Source organism: Haliotis rufescens, unplaced genomic scaffold (genome assembly GCF_023055435.1).
Source record: "Haliotis rufescens isolate VD_foot unplaced genomic scaffold, xgHalRufe1.0.p SCAF_112, whole genome shotgun sequence".
In the NCBI taxonomy this organism is placed as follows: Eukaryota; Metazoa; Mollusca; class Gastropoda; order Lepetellida; family Haliotidae; genus Haliotis; species Haliotis rufescens.
Window position 1 is genome coordinate 540133 of NW_025963794.1, and position 24537 is coordinate 564669.

At 39.5% G+C, this 24537-nt stretch overlaps 1 protein-coding gene across 1 annotated transcript in view; it reads left to right on the forward strand.

Annotated features, from left to right (window-relative positions):
- The window catches only part of LOC124134560 (multiple PDZ domain protein-like), a 314294-nt gene that overhangs the window by 197415 nt on the left and 92342 nt on the right, over window positions 1-24537 (forward strand). The window contains exons 17-19 of the mRNA XM_048393058.1: window positions 100-759; window positions 10530-10676; window positions 21170-21262. Of these exons, the coding sequence (XP_048249015.1) occupies window positions 100-759; window positions 10530-10676; window positions 21170-21262 (900 nt within the window). The remainder of the gene's footprint in view (window positions 1-99; window positions 760-10529; window positions 10677-21169; window positions 21263-24537) is intronic.

The window sequence follows — 24537 nt, forward strand, 5'->3', positions numbered from 1 at the left end:
ATGGTGAATACGGCTGTTATACTCTGTTGTGAGACCAAGCTTCTGGAGGCTAAGTGTATGGTTATTATCTGGTCACAATGTTATTTTCCGACTCTGCAGCCTCCATTGCTAACTGCACCCGCCCTTTCTGATCTGCCTCAATCTGCCCGGGGGACAAATTTCACCGACCAGCTGGCTGATTCCACAACAATCACAATGCTTCCCCAGGAAACAACAGTAAACAGATCCATTTCCTCTTCCTCTGGAGAAATAGGCATGAAGCTTGGGATGCAACGAAAGGACAGTTTTTACGAGAGTGACGATGAAATCAAAACACCCCGAAAATCCTCTCCCAAAAAGGCCTCCCCGATTAAGTCGTCTCCCAAAGAGCACTCCCCACCATGCTATGACCAAGCCTTAGGTAGTGTTGACACTCGAGTAAGCTATGAACACGTGGAGTCCCATGTGAAGAGACTTGAGTACGAGAGCGTGGAACCGGTTTCCAGTGATATCACTCAGGAACATTTCGAGTCTGTGAGATCGGTAAAAACTCATGAAGTTATGGCGCCATTGTCCCGTGAGGTCATGGCTCCATTGCCCTCATATGAAGAAGCTACTCTTGGTGCCGATATGGGCGTGGCCAATGCGGAACTGTTCCAGTTTAAAGATGAGGATGCCCCTCCTGTTCCGCCAAGGACAGAATCACATGGTGCTATGGATATCGCTGTTGATATAGTACCGGAGAGCCCGGACAAGCATTTTGAATTGGATTCAGATCAGGTACATATATTGTCAGAACCTGTTTTCAAAACTTACAAACTTATTTTTCAGAATTTCTGACTTGTCTACAGTTCATTGCCATTTGGGATACAGTATTACTCTGTTCATGGGTTATGGATCATATGCTTGATATGCATATAGTGTTTCACTAACCTGGATAGCTAACACACTCATCAAACAGGCAGCATACTTATTATCTGGATCTGATAGAAAATCATTGGTTATGAATGTTGAGAGGATTGTGTATTTTAAAGGGGTATGTGTTGTGAGAGTTTAAGGCTTGCTGTCCTATTTGATGAGTGGGTCAGCCTGTATGTTTCTCTCATCTGTTGCATGTTTGTCTTCAGCACCTGTCTAATGCTGCCATGCTATTCACTGACATCATTAACATAGCTTGTAGAGAATGACCCAAGTACTAAAATATTGACCAATTTAAAATTAAACATGACAACATGAAGCAAAACAAGTCCACTTAGTTGACCTGCAGACCTGAGGTCGTGACAGCTATGTGAGACCTAACTTTAATGAAGTGGCACTGCAATACGCTACTCAGAGTTGTGCCCCTTAGTCATGCCAGGAACCGATGTATGTAGATTTGGATTCCAGATTTGCCTTACTAATAATCCTTTGTCAGCATCGTACTTGTGGTCGTGTGTTTCACCAAAGTGTGACCTTCATGACTTCTGGCTTTTCTCTTTGTTAAAGTGATACAACAGAAATGTTGTTCAACGCTCATTAAACCAAGCTCATATCACGCCAGTGAGATTTGGGGAGAAACACAGAGAATGGACATGGATACCATTAACTAGTATTTGATTGTTACATTAGTCTACTGGATAGTGTGCTCACTGACCATACAGATAACCTGGGTTTGAGTCATCCCAAATGGGTACAGGGTGACCAGTTGTTCGCTGCATTGATGTACCATTGCTGATGATTGGATGAAACATTACTCATCCTTTAATCACTGAATGTGTAGAGATTGAGAAGGATGTGTTTTGTCAGAATGAAGAACAAAATGTTGATGTTGTTCAGATGTTAAAAGTGTCTGAGACTAAGTGTTAAGAACGTCTTCATTGCATTAGGCACAGATAAAGCTTGATTCAAAGTATAGATGCTGTAAGTGAATGTAATCCTGATGATACGACCCCATAAAGATCAGAGTTGAAACAGGATCGGGTGATCTGACTTGCTGACTTGGATGATGCATGTCATTGAATCTCAATTGCATAGATCCTGAAGAGGCAACTTACTGGATCAGGTGGTCAGGCTTGCTGACTTGGCTGATGCATGTCATCATATCCCAAATGGGCGGATAGATGCTCATGATGTCAATCTCTGGATTGTCTGGTCCAGACTCAATTGTTTACAGACCGCCATCATATAGCTGGAATATTGCTGAGTGAGGTGTTAAACAACAAAAAAAGCAAACCTTTAATGATAAACAATTCCAGAGATTTTACTGCAGCACATTATACAGAGTTCGTGCACAGTTGTCTCCCTTCAGTGGTTGCTGAACATTGGATTATCTGATAAATACAAGAATAGCTGACTGTTTGTGGCGGCACTGGGTTGAGAATGATTTCCCTGAATCATGTTCGGTGGGCCAGTTATTATGGGGGAATATGACAGGAGGGATTGATTTGTGCACAGTTGGTCTGACTATATCTGCTGCTTGGCACATCGTTGTTGAAATAATAATAATGCCTCATTTGGATACAGAAATAAAATAGTTGACGATGGTACTGCTACGATGATGTTAGGACCATAGCATCATGTGGTACACCTTGCAGGACTAGTAATTATGTGAATATATTCTGAAGATAATGACTGCTTTTTCTGCTCAAACCAACCTTTAGTTTCGAGGCGGTGGTTACAGTAAAGAATGTCTTGAGATATGAGTACTTAGTTTAATATGAGGAAAAAAAGATAAAAATCTAAAGTAATTGGAAAGTTCTATATTCATTCATATTTATCTCCCTCCATGAAGATCCTGGTAAGATTTGGTCTTCAGCAACCCATGAATGTAGTAAGAGGCGACTAACGGGATAAGTGGCCAGACTCGCTGACTCGATGCATGTCATTGTATCCCAATAGCGTGGATCGTTGCTCATGATGTTTATCACTGGATTGTCTTGTCCAGACTATTATTTACGGACTGTTGCCATATAGCTGGAATATGGCTGAGTGAAGCATTAAACCAAAAAAAATGAAGAGAATAAATAGAAGATTTATCTTAGAGTTGTACAGTTGTTCGGATATGACTTTCTGTTTCCATTTGTCATGATATGCTAAGCTGAAGTGTCTACATTAATGATAGTGATAGAGTTTGAATGCTGTGTATCTGTATGGAGAAACACTTTTTGTGTGTGTGCAGCAACTTGATTTGGAGGCTGAGGGATATTTGACTACTTACTGGCGATGCTAAGAGGATTATGTGGCCACACAGACCACAATCCTGGCCGTCATGCAACTCCATGCTATATCTCATGGAGGCTCTGGAATGTGACTGAAGGTTTCAGTAATCAGTGAATACAGACTGTAAAAAGGGTATTGTTTTGTTTTACATTCCATATGCAGATGAGAAAACTTATTTAACATATTGATGGATGATAGCTTAGAGAACTGAGAGACCCTGGGTGTTGTTTTGTCTGAGGAAGGAATTATCTAGGTGTTGTTTTGTCTGAGGAGAGAATTATCTGGGTGTTCTTTTGTCTGAGGAGAGAATTATCTGGGTGTTGTTTTGTCTGAGGAGGGAAGTATGTGGGTGTTGTTGTCCGAGGAGAGAATTATCTGGGTGATGTTTTGTCCGAGGAGAGAATTATCTGGGTGTTGTTTTGTCTGAGGAGAGAAGTATGTGGGTGTTGTTGTCCGAGGAGAGAATTATCTGGGTGATGTTTTGTCCGAGGAGAGAATTATCTGGGTGTTGTTTTGTCTGAGGAGAGAATTATCTGGGTGTTGTTTTGTCCGAGGAGAGAATTATCTGGATGTTGTTTTGTCAGAGGAGAGAAGTATGTGGGTGTTGTTGTCTGAGGAGAGAATTATCTGGGTGTTGTTTTGTCTGAGGAGAGAATCATCTGGGTGTTGTTTTGTCTGAGGAGAGAATTATCTGGGTGTTGTTTTGTCTGAGGAGAGAATTATCTCGGTGTTGTTTTGTCTGAGGAGAGAATCATCTGGGTGTTGTTTTGTCTGAGGAGAGAATCATCTGGGTGTTGTTTTGTCCGAGGAGAGAATTATCTAGGTGTTGTTTTGTCCAAGGAGAGAATTATCTGGGTGTTGTTTTGTCTGAGGAGAGAATCATCTCGGTGTTGTTTTGTCAGAGGAGAGAAGTATGTGGGTGTTGTTTTGTCGGAGGAGAGAACCATCTGGGTGTTGTTTTGTCAGAGGAGAGAATCATCTGGGTGTTGTTTTGTCCAAGGAGAGAAGTATTTGGGTGTTTTGTCGGAGGAGAGAATTATCTGGGTGTTGTTTTGTCTGAGGAGAGAGTCATCTCGGTGTTGTTTTGTCAGAGGAGAGAAGTATGTGGGTGTTGTTTTGTCGGAGGAGAGAATTATCTGGGTGTTGTTTTGTCTGAGGAGAGAATCATCTGGGTGTTGTTTTGTCCGAGGAGAGAATTATCTGGGTGTTGTTTTGTCTGAGGAGAGAAGTATGTGGGTGTTGTTTTGTCCGAGGAGAGAATTATCTGGGTGTTGTTTTGTCTGAGGAGAGAATCATCTGGGTGTTGTTTTGTCTGAGGAGAGAAGTATCTGGGTGTTGTTTTGTCTGAGGAGAGAATTATCTGGGTGTTGGTTTGTCTGAGGAAGGAATTATCTGGGTGTTGTTTTGGAGGAACTTACCTGAGTGGTAAGTTTTGGCTTTGGGAGGAATCCTGCAGGGTGGAAATGGGTAGGAAGTTGTTACTGTCCTTAGGAAGTTGTCTGGGTTTCAGAGGTCTGGCTCGTAATAGCTGTCCTGTATACCTTGTAACCCCAGTTTTATACATCAATGCCTGTTACTTTGCTGAGCTATTTACATTAATTGATCATCAAACTACAGCCTGCTGACACAAGACCCACTTTGAAACCTTACTGTGAACCAATTTATGAGATGACTTCAACACAAGGCTTCTCCTTATGATCAATGATGGTCCTTTTTGACCTGATGTAGACTGATCTATTTAACCAGCAGTACCTATAGAGTAGTTTTGGTATTTATTCATCTCAAGAAACATCTATCAGTGTGCTTCATGTTCTTGATGGCTTGTACATGTTTCAATTGATGAACAAATTTTGCCGACATTCAATAAATGTCTTTTCACCTCCATTGCAAAGAAGTGTTCCATTGTTTTGTAATGTATTGGATGTATTGGCGTGTAAACTTGGTAACTTTTTGAAGTTGTTTTGGGGGAAATTGTACATTTATTAGTCTGGTGTTGGGAGGGTCTCCTTCTCTATTTTTGCTCCAGGTTTTGTAGCCATTGAGGCAAAATAAGTCTTCGTTTCTCTATCCAGATTACTTGGAAGTCAATAATGTATCTGTTGTTAAGACGATGGAACAAGCTAGACGATATGAGCTGATTATCAAGAACATGATTGCTGGGTGTGGTCGTTATTGGATGTGTTTCTAGTTTGTGCCAGACGAAGAATAGCTTATGAAAACCATTTTCTGTCAGCTCAGGCACAGTACATGTGTATATTAACTTACAAGGTGGGTGAGTAGGATTTTACATCCAAGTGACATCATTCCATCAATGTCACAGTGGGGAACAGATAAATGGCTGCACATGAACTAATGTGAAAATAAAAAAACCCAACAGTTTAGCCACTAGTCCAAAGCTCAAATCTAGTTACATGTCTTCTGGTCTGTTAAGATCAGCTGATCAGTCCATAACACTAGACTAAAATCCATTGAAAATAATGCCAACATACAAGTAAACTCTACATTATTTGGCACAGGCTGAAGTAGCCAATGCTCACATGGGTGTTGTTATCTGCACCAGGGTCACCTCACATGGGTGTTGTTAGCCCAGCATCAGGGTCACCTCACATGGGTGTTGTTAGCCCAGCATCAGGGTCAAATGGTTTAAGATTGACTCGCTAAATTTCCTATTTTCCCTTCTGACCTCTATGCAGGTATGCTAGGTTGTCATGTTATGTACCCTGCTAACATCGTGTTACCTGTTGGGATGCACAAAGGTGGTGTTGTTGTTGTTGTTTTTGTTGCACATCTATTGTGTTATGTCACATGCATGTGTGGTTATTGTGGAGACCGATCGGCACCCACTGGTACAGAGGTAATTATCTACAAGGATTTTCTCAATGGAATATAATCTGTGGACACATGTGTTACATATACTAAGGAATAGCTATTGTAGTCTTCAATAAATGGTTATGTTCAGGTCATACTATTTAGAACCAATGTATGTGAACTAGAAGTGTGTCCACTAGCCTGATCCGCTCCACCAGTTAAAATAGCATTCAAGGTTAAAATAGCTCCCAAGCAACCTATGCTGGTTGTACCATGGGGTTCAAGGTTAAAATAGCATTCAAGGTTAAAATAGCTCCAAAGCAACATACGCTGGTTGTACCATGGGGTTCAAGGTTAAAATAGCATTCAAGGTTAAAATAGCTCCCCAGTAACCTGTGCTGGTTGTACCATGGGGTTCAAGGTTAAAATAGCATTCAAGGTTAAAATAGCTCCAAAGCAACCTGTGCAGGTTGTACCATGGGGTTCAAGGATAAAGTAGGTCCCCAGCAACCTATGCTGGTTGTACCATGGGGTTCAAGGTTAAAGTAGGTCCCCAGCAACCTATGCTAGTTGTACCATGGGGTTCAAGGATAAAGTAAGTCCCCAGCAACCTATGCTGGTTGTACCATGGGGTTCAAGGTTAAAGTAGGTCCCCAGCAACCTATGCTGGTTGTACCATGGGGTTCAAGGATAAAGTAGGTCCCCAGCAACCTGTGCTGGTTGTACCATGGGGTTCAAGGTTAAAGTAGGTCCCCAGCAACCTGTGCTGGTTGTACCATGGGGTTCAAGGTTAAAGTAGGTCCCAAGCAACCTGTGCTGGTTGTACCATGGGGTTCAAGGATAAAGTAGGTCCCCAGCAACCTATGCTGGTTGTACCATGGGGTTCAAGGTTAAAGTAGGTCCCCAGCAACCTATGCTGGTTGTACCATGGGGTTCAAGGTTAAAGTAGGTCCCCAGCAACCTATGCTGGTTGTACCATGGGGTTCAAGGTTAAAGTAGGTCCCCAGCAACCTATGCTGGTTGTACCATGGGGTTCAAGGATAAAGTAGGTCCCCAGCAACCTATGCTGGTTGTACCATGGGGTTCAAGGATAAAGTAGGTCCCCAGCAACCTATGCTGGTTGTACCATGGGGTTCAAGGTTAAAGTAGGTCCCCAGCAACCTATGCTGGTTGTACCATGGGGTTCAAGGTTAAAGTAGGTCCCCAGCAACCTATGCTGGTTGTACCATGGGGTTCAAGGATAAAGTAGGTCCCCAGCAACCTATGCTAGTTGTACCATGGGGTTCAAGGTTAAAGTAGGTCCCCAGCAACCTATGCTGGTTGTACCATGGGGTTCAAGGTTAAAGTAGGTCCCCAGCAACCTATGCTGGTTGTACCATGGGGTTCAAGGTTAAGTAGGTCCCCAGCAACCTATGCTGGTTGTACCATGGGGTTCAAGGATAAAGTAGGTCCCCAGCAACCTGTGCTGGTTGTACCATGGGGTTCAAGGTTAAGTAGGTCCCCAGCAACCTATGCTGGTTGTACCATGGGGTTCAAGGATAAAGTAGGTCCCCAGCAACCTGTGCTGGTTGTACCATGGGGTTCAAGGTTAAGTAGGTCCCCAGCAACCTGTGCTGGTTGTACCATGGGGTTCAAGGATAAAGTAGGTCCCCAGCAACCTGTGCTGGTTGTACCATGGGGTTCAAGGTTAAGTAGGTCCCCAGCAACCTGTGCTGGTTGTACCATGGGGTTCAAGGTTAAAGTAGGTCCCCAGCAACCTATGCTGGTTGTACCATGGGGTTCAAGGATAAAGTAGGTCCCCAGCAACCTATGCTGGTTGTACCATGGGGTTCAAGGATAAAGTAGGTCCCCAGCAACCTATGCTGGTTGTACCATGGGGTTCAAGGTTAAGTAGGTCCCCAGCAACCTATGCTGGTTGTACCATGGGGTTCAAGGTTAAAGTAGGTCCCCAGCAACCTATGCTGGTTGTACCATGGGGTTCAAGGTTAAAGTAGGTCCCCAGCAACCTATGCTGGTTGTACCATGGGGTTCAAGGTTAAAGTAGGTCCCCAGCAACCTATGCTGGTTGTACCATGGGGTTCAAGGATAAAGTAGGTCCCCAGCAACCTATGCTGGTTGTACCATGGGGTTCAAGGATAAAGTAGGTCCCCAGCAACCTATGCTGGTTGTACCATGGGGTTCAAGGTTAAAGTAGGTCCCCAGCAACCTATGCAAGTGGTAAGAGACAACTTAATGGATCCGGTGGTCAGGTTGTGTTACTTGGTTGATTGCATGTCATCATAGCCCAATCGGTTCCCATATATCAATCACGAGACTGTGTGGTTCAGACATGATTAGTTTACCAGCTGCCGTCATATAGCTGCAATATTGCAAAGTTTGGCATTAAACAAATAAAAAACATCTCACAGGCAAGTCCATCAAGAGTTTGTTATTGTATTGTGATCCTTTCTCACATAAACGCTGTTGTGGACAACTTTCATTGTAGTCCCAGTCTGTATGCTTTTCTTAGTGAATAGGACTTAGTTCAATATATAGTTCTAGCAGCTTGACATTCACTGCAGTAGACCTACTGGTAGGTATGGTTCATACATCTCAAACAGCGCTAGTTCTGTAGATCACCAAGTTTCAGTGTAGCTTTGGATTAACTTTGTAGTCCTCTATAAAAATATGTGTCTCATAATCTTTTGTTTCATAAATTTACATTTACAAAACATTTGTTCCCCCAACCTGCATCTTCAGTGGGGATGTGTATTATTTATGTGTATGCACAAGAAAATATGTTACTTCTGTTTAAATCCTGCCAAAATTTAAGATACATTTAGTCTTTGAAAGCATTTAAAGTGATACACCAGCATGTGCGATACACCATACAAATGATGCATTTATTCACCTGATGAAGGAGTAAGTATATACTCCGAAACGTGTTCCTCACAATAAAGAAGTTGACATCCATAAATTCTCTTCCTTAAAATATTTAAATACAATACCTTCATCACCTTGAGATGCACTTCGCTGCAGATTGTTAATATGGTCAATCTTGAAAGTGGACGCTATGTTTAGCATGGTTATAATACAGCCTGCTGTCCAGTATAGTCTATGTTTTTAACCTACTATATGACACTTAGATTCAGAATAATGCTTATGATTGTTGTTAACCTTGGACTTTAACCCATATAAACGTATAATCTTGCTTGGTTAAAAATACACTATTGACAGGGGGCTTTTAACAAGGACTCATTCAAGTGTATTAAAATACATCTAAGAATTACTCTGAATCTACCTCATAACGTAGTGTCTGTCCCTACTTTATCAGTTATTATTAAACACGTCTTTGTATGAATAAGACTGATAAAAAAAATGTTTGAGATACAAAGATAACCTTTCAGACCCTTTCCAAAATCATTAATATAGTTTCCATGATAGTAGTATGACATTTATGTAGTATTTCCCTGTAACATATGTTATATTAATCTCCATAGAAACCGCATTGTTACCATCATCATAGAGTGTGGTATTGTTTGGTGTATATACCTGTATATAACCTCTGTAGTGTGTGGTATATCATCATATTAACCTGTCTATATGTTGCTGATTGATATATATTTCATTCACATTGCATGCATTTCCTCAGTGCACATACAACAGCTATCAGGGCTTCCATTCTTCAGTATCCTTCACTTGAAGATTTTCATATAAAACTTAATTCACGTAATTCTCATGAAATAATTTTTAAATTGAATTGCATAAATGGAAATGTGAATCGTATGTAATTAAAACCTTTTTCCATTTTTTTTAAAAGTTCTTATTTGACTTTTCATTTGACTTCACATCATGAGTGGTGCTGTGGTGGGCTGATGTACATAGCATGAGTTGTATTGCAAGCACATCTTCACGGTTACTTGATTGTTGTACATTATATAAGAGATTTTATGTGTTTTTAAAATTACCTGTTCTTTTACCTATACTTATATTTTATATTATTTTTTAAATTTCATTGTTGTGTCAAAGTAGAAGTTTCATTTTGCATTTTAACATTATAGTATGTGTATGAGCCTGAGTTATTTTAAGTTTTATTGACTAATGTGCTGGATCAGAAGTAATTCTGTTGATTTATTAAAATCACATGACATGTAAACCGATATCAGAGATAGCGATATGTGTAAGAACTTTTCATTATTTAGAAATCTGTTATTCACTTTCTGTGTGAAAATAATTAATTCTTTGTGATTTGTTTGGGCAAATATTACATCAAATCTAAATTCCTTTTATTTATTTCAGAAAAGATCACTTTTGAAAGGGTTTTAAAAAATCTTTTTTTTTCATTTTCTGTAAAACAGTGTTTTAACTTCTAATAATGAACTATTCATTTAGGAATCATTTCGGAATTTCAAAAACCAAAGTCATTTTGAAACTGATTTATGTTATGTTATCTAATCGATAAAGGAACCATCCTCACTTTATTTCTGATCCATCATGCAGTTTGGTGTTCCAAGATGAATGTTGCTGTTGTTGATGTGGTGTTTTGTTTGCTGTATATGAACTAGCTATCTCCCGAGAGCTCGCCTCACAATCAGTCATTAAACGTGAGCGGAGAAGCCGACATTGATGGCGTACCTCGCAGGGGCCCACCCCCTATCCCTCCTAAACCGCGCCTACAACGCCCTAGTCCACGTCCAAGGGCGACAAAGAAGGTAACGGCTTGGGAACAGTTGCCTTCATGGGTCTTGTTCTGTCAATTTCTGATAGCTTGCACATTTACCTGTGGTTGGGTGCATGCTTGAAACAAATAGCAAATATCTGTTGAATCTTTTGGGTGACTGAAGGAATGTATGTATGTCTATGCACTGTGAAAAAGCAATTTTCTTTTTTTTCGATAGATATATTCTATTGTTACGGTTTGGTGTTTAAGTTATGATAAAATAATTATGAAACTTGTTTAACATGTTTAAATTTTTAATTTGTCATATAACCAATTTGCTTGAAATCACTTGCATCACTGTACATTTTTAAATTGAAAATTAAGAAGAATAAAACCATAATTATTCTGATAAAATATTTTGCAATCAGCGCTTCATTTTCATTGTGCATGAAAGGAGAAAAACAGTTTTACTCATTTCCAATGTATTTAATTTATTTTTTTAAAAATCGATATTTTTGATGCACTATTTAATTCTTTAATGATCCAATAATAACATTTTTATCATTATAGTCAATCTTAAGTACCAGTATGTATATTTAAACACAGACTACATAAAGTAATTTTGTTATTGCCATAGATTTACAATACCACTCAGTGCCTTCAGTCATAAAACCATGTGGGCAAAATGGCTTCGTGTTAAATCTAGGGTTATGATGTGGTGTAACTGAAAGTATCTCTGTTGTGAAAGATGTCAGATTCCGACAGGTACTGTCTTGAGCAAGTGTAGATGCATGCCGGACGTTGGAACTAACCTGCTTGTGGAGTACTACAGGGATATGGTCTCAGTCCTATGTCCTTTTATGTTGACACACTCACTGAACCTCATAGCATTGACTGGTGCAGTGATGTATATGACACTATTCATATTCACTCTGGCATTGGCATTTTACTTTTCTGTTGTTCGTTAAATTTTCTTCAGAATATTTATGAATTTCCTTCCTTTTTGCATTTTACTCCCTCTAATGTTTTGATTTCTATGATATTGTTTTTAAACCTTTAGTTTTATATTGACTTTTCCAGTTTTCTTGATAGACACCTATTCAGATTTCTGCATTTCTCTTATTCCATTTTATTTTTCAGTTTTTGTGTATAAATAATTGTGTATAAGTAATTATTGACGTAATACTGAAGTAAGACTGGACATCTTGCCTAGTTAAGTTTACAGGAACACCAAGGAAACACCTTGTGCTTTCATACCTTGAACTGTTTGTTCATGAGTATACCAGGCTTAGAAACTGACGTTATATGTTGCTGGAAATAGTAACATGCATAAAATTATTTAATAATGACAACATTGGTGTGTAATATACATTTTATTGATCATTTATAACAATAATGGCTGTAGTCGTAGCATACTTTCATAAAATGTATCCCTTACATGTATAGAATATTTTTTCAGGTCATCAAAATTCAATTTATCTACGGTCATATACGATAGGAGTTTAGATATTCACCATATACATTTGGGAAGGAGATCAGTTTCCATACCTGTAATATATGTAGAGATATGGGAAACACAGCAATTTACACCAAATCCACATGGTTGATGTGGGGTTTTGTTTGTCCAACATGTTGTCAAATCATAATCCCCACATATACCATTGCAATGGTGGAACAGGACAGTAGTCCTTTGCAAGTCTGTGCAGGATAAATCATATACTATGTTCTATTCAAAGAATGAATCGTGTCGGTCATAAGTAGGCCATAATACCCTACATTTCAAGTCCTACGCCCATGTGATACGTACAATGTTGGTACACCAGTAATTACTGTATGTACATAGGCTGTCCCTTCAATATATTGATGAGTTCAGCTGGTGACAAAGTACTAAGCTGATTTTCCGAGGCTCACATATTCCAGGGAATGTAGGAAGGATGTTGGGAGCCCGTGATAAAATTTATTGCTTCAAGGGAGCCTGCTAAAGGGTTTGAAGGCAATTAGTGTTGATGTTCATCTAGTCTTTAGTCCAGTGTTGGAGTAACAATGCATGCATTATGCTGTCGGAAGTCACGGTCTTTGTCCTTGGGAAGACGTTCAACATACGAGTCCAGTCACGGATCTTTGGTAAATTTGAATTACAGTTGAAATTTCCAGTGCTGTATACACCTGTGGTGGCGAGAACGAGTCAGGCATGACTTTAATAGTGTCACCTTCTGTTTTATGTGTAAAATGACCCACATTTGCAGGTTGGGATTACCAGGTTGATTAAGTCAAGTTAACGGATTGGCAAAACCTTTCTGTAGTTTAACATGATCGTTGTGAGTATGATTGGACATTACTGGTTCAAATGGTATGAGGTAGGTAAAGTTGTCAGCTGGGGAACGTTGTGAGCTGGGTAGCTCAAGGTGAAGGTCACAGTTGTTGGTGGAGTTGTTTTATAGCTACAACACTGTATGTAATTTTGTGTGGTTGAACTATCTGTCATTATGGCTGTTTACGAGGCACAGGTTATTGTTGAATATTGAATATATTTAACCTTTGATGTAAACACTCTGAATTTTGAAATTAGATTTTCTTTAAGGATTAATGTTGTGTAGAAAATTTAAATCAGTAGGAAAACAAAATGTGTGTTAGACTTTTTAAAATTGATTTGGTATTCTTTTAGCTCTTTTAAAATGAATTATCATTGTACCTTCATTTAGATTTAGTAAATTGTGGCAAATGCTGGATGTTTAATATATTTTCATGAGTATTCATGAACGAGTAGGTTATTGATTTCAATAACATGAAGTGTTCAACATAATGCCCAAGCTACCAGTACTGGGTCGGATAACCAGCTGTTCGTTATCAATATTGTTTTGCTAATGACACAGCATTCTAATTATGCGACATGTCTCATTTTGCCTGAATATGTGGCTGCAGTACATCGTTTCACCACCACACATAATGACATGTCAAACAGGGTCACAGGAGATTTGTTCTTTTACGATCTGACATAGATGCCTGTACTCGAGACAACGTTAATTTGATTACTTAATGTTTGTTAGGAATTCTAGTTTGTCGTCTTTGGTTTATTTGCAAATTTTTTCTGTTCTCTCCTTGCTTGATGAGGGGTGGCGCCGCAATTTGCAGTGCAGAGTTGTGTCCCTTGGGCATGCCAGAAACCTATGGTTGTGGGTTTGAATTCCAGTTCGCCCCGATTATGTTTCTAGGTTTGTCAGCACCATACTTTAGCTCATGGGTTTCACCAAAGTGGTAAACGTCTGAGAATTGCATCACTTCAGGCTTTCCTCCCACATTAAGCTGACTATCCGTAATATGGCTGGAATACTGTTGAAAGTGGTGTTAAACCTGGCTTACTCATTCATTGTTGATGAACAATGTTTAAAGATTTAAACAAATTTCAAAGATAGAACAGAGTTCCTTTTTTTTTTTGGCAAAAAAATTTCTGTAAGTGTTCTGTGATTTGATGACAAAACCTTTCCCAGAAGCTTCAACAGACAATTTTGCAACATCCTTGAGTTTATGGGACATCTACAAGTCACATTTTCAGGGCAATTATTTTTTTATGCCTTTGGATTTATCTGGTCTCAGTATGAATAATATCACTGAAATTGTGACAAAATACAGTAAGATAAGAATCAGCTCATGTTGAGATGTCCTTAAGTGTCCAACAGAACTTTACATAACCAGTAGACCTGTGAAGATCCGTGGTAGAATAGGTCTTCAGCAACACATGCTTGCGTTAAATGTGACTATGCTGGTCGTAAGAGGCGACTAACAGGATCGGGTGGTCAGGCTCGCTGACTTGGTTAAGGCATGTCATCGATCCCAATTGCTTGGATTGATGCTCATGATATCAATCACTGGATTGTCTGGTCCAGACTCGATTGTTTACAGCCAGCTGTCATATACTGTAATATTGCTGAATGCAGCGTTAAACAACCAACCAACTACATGACCAGTAGGTGTGGTGTTTTCTTTTTGTGAGAGCAAGAAATTGCATTCAAACTGAACAACTACATAAGCTGTGTCAGAGGAACCTGTGGCCTAGTGATTGAAGCTATTTGCTTGGCAGAGTTATTTCCCATTTTTGTGCCAGAATCTGCTGACCATGGGGTTTGAATCTTATATTTGTCCTAATTATGATTCTTGGGTCAACCCACTTGTAGGTTTTAGCAAAGTGTTACAGATCTAAGACTTGTATGTCCTTGGACTTTTTTACAGCAATAATGAGGTGTGATATATGGTGTAGGGTCCCACCACTGTATATCCTTGGGTGGGGCAGGGGTGGCTGGGTGTTTTGTTAGAGACAGTCACTGCTAAACAGACAATTTATTCTGTGAAAAGAAGAGACGGGTATTGTTTCATGACATCCAGGGACCGCCTCTGTGATCTTGTGGTAGAGCGTCCGCACAGAGAACGGAAGGTCTGGGTTGAGATCCCCGGCTGCATCATACCAAAAGACGGTACATGTTGTTACCCTGTCTGGCGCTCGGCATTAAGGGGCTAAAACAAAGACTTGTCGGCTCGGAGTCAGTATACTGTGTCTGAGTGGGGTATTCATGTTATACTGCAGCATGGTATCTCTGTGAGCTAGCACTATAAATCGGCATCAATCCGGACTAGTACAAGCAGACACACACACACACACACACACACACACACACACACACACACACACACACACACCACACACACACACCACACACACACACACACCACACACACGTGCATTGCTATATAAGTGCAATAATCTTAGACCCCATTTCACCTCACCACCATGACGTCCAGGATGCCCAGAAAATAAATGTTGTTGTTTCTGTAAAACCTGAAGACAAATTATGATGTGACTTCAAGTACTTGAGGTGTTTAGCCCTACAACAATGAACACTGTCATGTGAGTAATATAGATTACACGATAACATCGCTGATTCATTAGAGAGCATGTCCGTCACATGGTGTATCTAAATTGTAGGGTCTTTTCAACGCAGTGTGTACAAATTCATAGATGTAACAATCCAAGTTGGGAAACAAAAGTGACAACAGGTCTCAATTATAAAACATTTCACAGAACATTCTTAAATCGTGACTCTTCCATGTATTGTGCCTCAAGCAGTAACCTGTTTTAAGATTGTCATCTCTTTCAACAACAACATCTGACAAGGCCTCCTCAATCAGATTTAGTTACATTCCTATTTAAGTGGTTTCTCTTGTTCAGGAGGGGCATGGGTGGCCCAGTCGTCTCAGGCGTCACAATTCACTGTACAGAGTTACGTCCCTTTGGCACACCAGAAACATGGTTGTGGGTTCAAATCCCGTTTTGCCACGATTATATTTCTAGGTCTGTCAGCACCATACCTGTATTCATGGGTTTAATCAAAGTTGTAAATATCTGACACCTGGATCAATTTGGGTTTTCCTCCCACATTAAGCTGACATGCTCTAATATAACTCAAATACTGTTCAAAGTGGCGTTAAAACCCAACTCACTCACTCTATTTCAGGAACATGTTTTCAGTTTGCAAAAGGTTGCATTGTGTCCATATTGGTAACAAAAACATTTATATTTTCAAAATTGAGTTTTTAGAAACCTTGTTCAAAAACACTTCTGTTGGGAAACTTAGATTGATTTTAGTTGTTCATGCATGTCTTGCTGGATGTCTGTGCATTAGAACAGCTTAACTGGTCATTTTTAATTAGAGGCTGGTGGTGGTGCGTGTTGAAGTTTGCTGTGTAGGATAATGTGGTTTATCTAGACCTGCTCAAAGGCAGATATTTATCTCTTGGTCTGAAGCAAATGTCAGTAAAAATTCACAAATTAAGAAGTTTCCGTTTCATGTTTAACATATCCAGTATAGTTTAAATAATGCGATGGCCTTTTCGACGTAGCTTGTATTTCACTGATAGCTAGACCAATAAAGAATAAGAGGCTTTGATTTTAGTTTAACATTATTTTGTCAAATGTAATGTTAATATACATTGTTATAAGACCTTTGAGTGTAAGTAAATAAGAACCTATTAAAACATCCCATTTTTAACAAAATAATGACTGTGTCCTCATTTGTCTGCCAAGGGCACTGGCAGTTTGGAATTGTTAGTACATCCCTGTTCATATCGCAGGTATGACATGGGGAGGTGTAGGACCATTTTTATATATTGAATGACATTGTAATTTGTTTTATGATTGATTTTGGCAAAGTTTCTCATAATGATGACCAGATTATAATAGTTTTGATCAATATTTGGTAATACTGTATGCATCAGATAATTATTTGATGAAATTGGGTTAAAATGATAGGCATCATTGAAGGTTGGATGAAATATGATAATGTTGGTAGGATTGAAAGTTGTTTGATTATGTTTGATAACAAAAGTCACTATTTGTGAACGTGACAGAATAAAGTACAGTTGAACAAGGTTGTAATCAGTATGGGACTGGTGGACTTCTGGTCACTTTTGGTCACTTTGGGTCACTTTTGGTCACTATTGGGCACTATTGGTCACTATTGGTCACTTCTGGTCACTATTGGTCACTTCTGGTCACTATTGGGCACTATTGGTCACTATTGGTGACAGTGAACTATTTCAAAAGACAAACAGCTTCACTATATCATACATATAAATGGAACAAATTTTATATATAGCGGATATTATATTTGTGTTCATGTCATACTTTGTTTCCGACATGAGTGTCTAAATACCGGAATTTAGGTATAAGTGTGGTAAACATAGTATGTCATGAACACAAATATGATGTTCTATTTATTACCGAAGAAGATGTCTACATACAGAGACGAATGTTAGTGTTTACCTTAAGGACAGCAAGTCACAACAGCAGCAGAACCACAATTTGTCAAATGACGTCAACAATCTTCAGCTATGACATCCTTTCTAGTGTAACGTCATTCTGACCTCACGTCACAATAAGATTCAAATGACGTCACAATGCCGTCCAGATGACAGAAACAATACACTGTTGTCACTTGATGTGATATGACCAGAGGGCGCATATGATTTTTATGAACCCCGATATGTTTGCCCTCGTAGGTAATAAAACAAATTAATGCCTTCAGCAAACTTATTTATTGACCAGAAAGGGACCTAAAATATGAATAATTTCTAGCATGAGCTGAAATTGATATAAATTTTACTGAACAATATCTTCTAAAAGTAACAATTTCTGTATAACAAATTAATGGCTACAGCAAACTGATTTTCCACCTGAGAGTGGAAATTTAAATAAATTTGAGTACCAAGTCTGTCTGTGACATCCAGCACAGTGACAGATCTGTACGTGTGTTCGAATAGCAGGGAATTGAATATGGGGAATAAGTTTTTCATGTAATGAACTACAGATATTACGACCAGATTTCAATGGTCATGTAGAGTTTGTTGTGAGCATGTTTACTGCACATAGAACATATATTTCCTGCCTGATGTCTATACTGAAAAGCTGCTGGTGTGTTCCCATTAGATGTCTGTGCATGGTGAAGTGATGATGGCAGATGTCTGGAAAGAAACATGATGTAATTTGCTCCGATGTATAAACTGGGCTCCTCTGGAGACTCCTTGTATTGTGTGCTGATAATGATTACTTGTGTCGGCTGGTATACTGATAGTCTGGAACGATTTTCTGGCAAGTCTTCTCTTGTTTGCCAGATTGATTTGGTTTATCCTTGAACATCCTTGTATACACTCTATACAATTGTCAGGCCATATCACAAGAAAACTATCATTACATAAGTGTTGATGTGTAGAAGGAACGCCACCGAGCTCTGTCCGGAGGTGGTAAAGCTGGAGACATGCGAAGTCAGCGTAAATATAAAACATCAACTCCAGAGAATAACTTGATTATCTGCCCAAACAGATTTCATTAGGCGTAAAAGGCAAAATAGCATCGAAAATAATATAATTCTTGCGAATCCTCTACCTCTATTACATCTGTATTTTGGCTTCAGTCACACTAACTAAATTTTCAGATTTTCAACAGACGTCCTCTTCACTGTCCATTACACACAATTAGTTGTTCCCGAATAGCAACCCAATACCAGTGAAAATAATGTAAGTGGATCTTTGAAAATTGGTGATGACACCAGGTGTTCACAAAACAGGTAAGCATGTCCTGCCCTGCCGGTAGCACAGGGAACCCTGTGTTAGTAGAGAACGGGTTGCTGCTGGGTTGGCTGCGTCATACCAAAAGAAGTTGAAAGATGGTACTTGTTGTTACTCTGCCTGGTACTCAGCAGTTAAAGGGCTAAAACAAGGATTGGTTGGCTTGAAGTCAGTATACTGTGTCTGAGTGGGGTAGTCATGTTAATCTACGGCATGGTATCACAGTGGCTAGCATTATAAATTGTTATCAGTCTGGACTAGTGCAAGCAGCCACACACATGTGCATGCACGTCGCTTTAAAAGTGCAATGAGCTTGAACGTGACGTTAAACCCCATTTCACCTTACCACCATAGAGCTATGTTGGCTTTGTGAAATGTCCTTCTGGTACAACAAAACACATGCATGCTTACAATGACATGTTTGTGGTTCAGTTTTCAATGGTTCGTGTTTCAATGCCCGGTTATAGAAGATGGTATGCGTGATCATACAAGGGTAGGACGAGAGAGTGCAGGAGATCAGGTGTTGCAGTGAGATGTATATAGTGAATTGCACCATATGGTGTGACGGATCTGGCATGTGATACCCAGTGGTGTTGGGCAGCCTATTTGAAGGAGGGACTCTCTGACATCAACAACTTCACAGAAGTGTTGTGTTCTGGATTAGTTTTACTTAATTGGGGGAACAGGTGGCCCAGTCATTCTAGGCTACAGGTTTCTGTGTAGGGATGCATCCCTTGGGTGTGCCAGAATCCTATGACCATGGGCTTAAATCCCAGCACCATACCCATTTTTGAGACCAGTGAAGATCCGGGGTAGAATAGGTCTTCAGCAATCCTTGCTTGCCATAAAAGGCGACTATGCTTGTCATAAGAGGCGACTAACGGGATCGGGTGGTCAGTCTCGCTGACTTGGTTGATGCTTGTCATCATATCCCAATTGTGTGGATTGATGCTCATAATGTCAGCCACTGGATTGTCTGGTCGAAACTCTATTATTTACAGACCGCCATCATATAGCTAAAATATTGCTAAGTGCGGCATTAAACAACAAACAAACAAGCAAACAATATCATGTTTGTGGGTTTCACCTGCACTACAATAGGATTTCCACCCACATCAGGCTGATAAACATCTTCCAGAATCAAGGGAGTTAACTGACTATAAAAGTCTCGTTTCCACCTTTGCCAAACTAGGCTGGAATTTCGGAGTTATGTTTTGGCTGGACTATCAAGTATATGTAAAGTCCAATCAAAATTGTAGAATGAATTTGACATCCGGTTCATAAATTGTCGTGCAGATTTAGGTCAATTGCAGGATTTGCAAAGCATTTGTTCCGTCAGCTGGGCGTCAACAGATACTTTCCAAATCTTTCATGATTTAAATCAATGTGATCAAGTAATTTAATGACAGTATGTTTTATGTAACTCTATGCATTGTACGTATGTGTGATTTGGTAACTTTTCGATTGAAAAGATATTACTATTATCTTTATCATGGCTATGTTTGCTCATATCAGGCCCATGAACATGAGCAAGTATTATTTAGGTTATTGATAAATCGAGTTGGTCCAAAATGGATGATATACTTGCCCCGGAACATGCATTTCATAACCAGAGTCGGCAAAGTGCGAGGTGCACGTGCGAAAGGCTTGGAAACATATTTCATGTGCATCACGCATGGCCAACTCACACAGTGTTGTCACAGTTAAGCATAGAGTTCCTGAATATCTTTCAAAATACCCCTAACAAAACAATGTTTTTGAAGCATTTGAGGTGCTATGAATGTTGGCCATGGTTTAACCCATACATCAATACTTGATTATATGAAAGTTCCTTCATCAAGTGCCGGGGCGGTCGGGTAGCCTATTGGTTAAAGCGTTAGTTCATCACGCCGAAGACCCGCGTTCGATTCCCAACATGGGTACATTGTGTGAAGCCCATTTCTGGTGTCCCCCGCCGTGATATTGCTGGAACATTGCTAAAAGCGGCGTAAAACCTCACTCACTCACTCACTCATCAAGTGCCTGTTTAGGGTGTTGTTCCTGGTATGAGAGACTGAAAGTAAAAACAAAAATATCTCGCACAAATAATCATAAAACTTGACAACATAATATCCATTAATGCATTATTAGGTTATTTGTAATGTTAATAACACTGATTTTCAAAAATATGTTCACGTTGGCTTAATCATAGTCTCTACCGTGAACAATATTTTGCACTCTTTAAGAACTATTCAAATCTAATTGAATTTTGAAGTATTAAATTTTAGCCTCCCATTGAATGGATGACCCACTGTAATATCCCCTAGTTTTTATAAGCAGTTAAACCGTGTGTGTAATGTTGTGTTCATGTGTGTAGTGTTGTGTTCATGTGTTTAATGTTGTGTTCATGTGTTTAATGTTGTGTTCATATGTGACCTCTATGCTTTGCAGGACGATGGGCCCCCTCCCCCTCTCCCCATCACCTCGCCCCCCACGGCAGCTCCACCCCTCACAGAGACGCCAGCCTATGAACTCGAATCCAGGGTAAGTTGAACAGGAAGTCTTAGGTCAGTGTGACCTGTAACAATAACTTCATTCCCTTATCTTATTTAATGTTTATTGCCTGTCAGGACAGTTTCTGCTGTCTGTCACCCTGGGTGTTCTGAATTTTGACCTAGTAGGTGCAAAAATCAATCACTTGGTACTAGGGCTGGAATGGGTAACTTGGGTACTCGGGTACTCGGGTCGGGTAGGTACTGAGAAGGATCCGGGTACCCACCGGACTACCCAGACTCGTGGTTAGTCACGTGATATATTGTTTTATCTAAAAATTATCTAAAACTCTATGGTTACACGATAAGTTCATGGTTACACTGCACCCATTACTTCTGACTTTGAAATGTTGGAATAAAAATAAAACTTCAGGTTTTATTGTACCTATCTCTTAATTTCTACAGCGGGTACCTGGGTAGGGTCGGTTAATAGGGTGGTGGGTACCCGGGAAGTAAATTTGGACTCGTCCCAGCCCTACTTGGTACAGTGAAGATCTGAGTTCACTTCCCAACATGGATAAGCTCTGTGAGCTCAGTATTGGTGTCAATGGATGGAAGGTTGCTGAAAGCAGCCTACTCACTCAAATGTATGCTACTCAACTTTTGATAAGGGTACTGAGATACTTCATGCTACAACGTCTACATGTTATAAATATTGACATAAGTGGAGCAAATCAGGAAATAAATAGTATATCCTTATCAAAAGTTGAATAGTATATTTCAACATTGTCATTGATGAATTCACTCTTCACTTGTTATCAATGAAATCCATGGATAAGATGTAACTGGAATATTTTTATAAGCTAACTTTTATCTTGCCCAGGGACCCTACCACAAGGCGATCTTAGCGCTAAGCCGATCGTAACTCGATGACTTACAACAATCGTAACGCTATGATTGCTTTGTGGAACGGGGCCCAGGGCCTCATTCCACAAAGCGACTGTTGTGCCAATGTGATCGTAACTCCCATACCTTGAGGTGATCATAACTTCCATACCTTATAACAAAGATTTACGACAGTCGTAGCGCTGATGTGATCGTAACTCCCATACCTTAACATAGACTTACGACGTTGGTAGTGCAAAGGTGATCATAACTTCCACACCTTATAACATAGATTATATACGACAGTCTTAGCGCTAAGGTGATCGTAACTTCCATACCTAAACATAGACTTATAACAGTTGTAGTGCTACGATCACTTTGTGGAACGGGGCCCAGTTATCCTTGCTTCATTGAGGGTCAATAGCTGGCAAAGCTGCAAGTGTGTTTAAGTCCAGACTTCAGGTTCCATTCCGCCTTATTTGATATACTGCTCAAAAGAAATTAAAGAACACCCATTCTTTTCATGTGACTATAGTTAACCCTTCATGGCATGACAGATAAACTACATTAGAACACGGATATAACGAACACGGATATAGCGAAGAAACGGATACAACGAACTGTTAAAAAATCCCCGATTTATCTCCTATATAATATCATATAAAATTTACGTATATTACGAACTCTCTACAGCGAACTAACGGATATAGCGAACTGATATCTGATCACCGACAAGCCCATCTATCACTAATTAGTGACGTGTATAGCGAACTGAGAAATCTCACTCAGTGTCAAGTGTCACTGACAATTGGCTGTATGCAATCAGTGGCGAATCAATACAATCAGCGGTGACGGATCAACCTTGTTTAATTTGCATTGTGTTATGTAATCTTGTCTGTAAAACAAACATTAAACATAAACAAATTACGAGATTGTGTCCAAGTGTCAGATCACTTGCATATGCTATCATGGCGGGCAATAGTAAGAGGAAAGCTATCAGTTTAGACACAAAATTGAGAATTATTAATGCTGTTGATCCAAGATGGCGGACGTTTCCGAGCGAAAAAATGTATAACGAACAACGGATATAACGAACTTATTTCTCTGGTCCCTTGTAGTTCGTTATATCTGTGTTCTACTGTATAGTAATATGAAAGAATCAGGTGTTCTTTAACTTCTTTTGAGTAGTATATGTAAAGCCAGTTGGCCTTTTGAGGGAAACTAGAAGTTGTAATTTGTATTTTGTGTTTCCCTGTTACATCAGAAAGCTTTCATCATCCACTTTAAAACTCATGCTAAACCAGCCAGAAAGTTACAGCTTGTTTCTCATCACCAGTCTTCAATGATGATTGCGAAAACATGACGGTGTTCTCATCCTTGAATCTATAACATCATTTTCATAAGCATCAGAGCGTTCCGTGTTTCGAGGAATTTCATCCAATGAGACATATACATCTCTGTTTGGGCAGTCATGGCATTTACGCACCATTAAAAACAAATCAAAATCAACTTTGACCAGTTTGCTCCAGTGATTTATCATTGTTATTGATTTTTGCTCAGTAACGTTAATCTCCGTCGACATCATCTGCACAAATAATGGCTTTTACATTGGAGTATAAAAAACATATTGAAATAAGTTTGCTGACCTTTGCACCTATGACTAGGAGATAAAAAGTTTATCGGAACTAACAGCATTTATGTCAGAGTGAATGGTTTTTTTATGCTTCAAGTAGGGTTTCACAGGTAACCACCAGTATCAGCGCAAATCTGGCTTCACGTTTCATGGCTTTAGTTCCCTGGTCACAAAAGGACTTTATCAAATCTCTCGTCCTCATTTGTAAGTCAGGGCTGTCACTAGACAGCCTAATTGTGAATCATAGCATTTTCAGTCTGAATGTGTAGTGTCATGCAATGGGGTAATCTTGTCGTTTGAGATCAGTTAAAGCTGGAATTGTTTTGTGGAGGATTGTCAGTTGAAGTTAATTATGTACAAGACATGCAGTAAATCAAGGCAAAAAATAAATAATTTATGTGATTATTAACAAGGTGATGATTAATTATTCTTTTGTTAATTTGTGAGCAGAAGCAGTGTACCACATAGTCATTTGGTTTGATAAATTTAGCTCGGTTTAAGTATAATATTTATTTTAAAGCATTCAAATGAGAAATATCATCATCATCATCATCATCATCATCATCATCTTCATCATCAGTAGATTCGATTCCCGGTTTGCCCCGATTATGTTTCTAGGTTTGTCAGCACCATACCCGTGCTCGTGGGTTTCACCAAAGATGTAAATGTCTGAGACCTGCATCACTTCGGGCTTTCCTCTCACATTAAGCTGACACGCTGTGATATAACTGGAATACTGTTAAAAGCGGCGTTAAACACAACTCACTCACTCACTGAGACATGCATCACTTCGGGCTTTCCTCCCACTT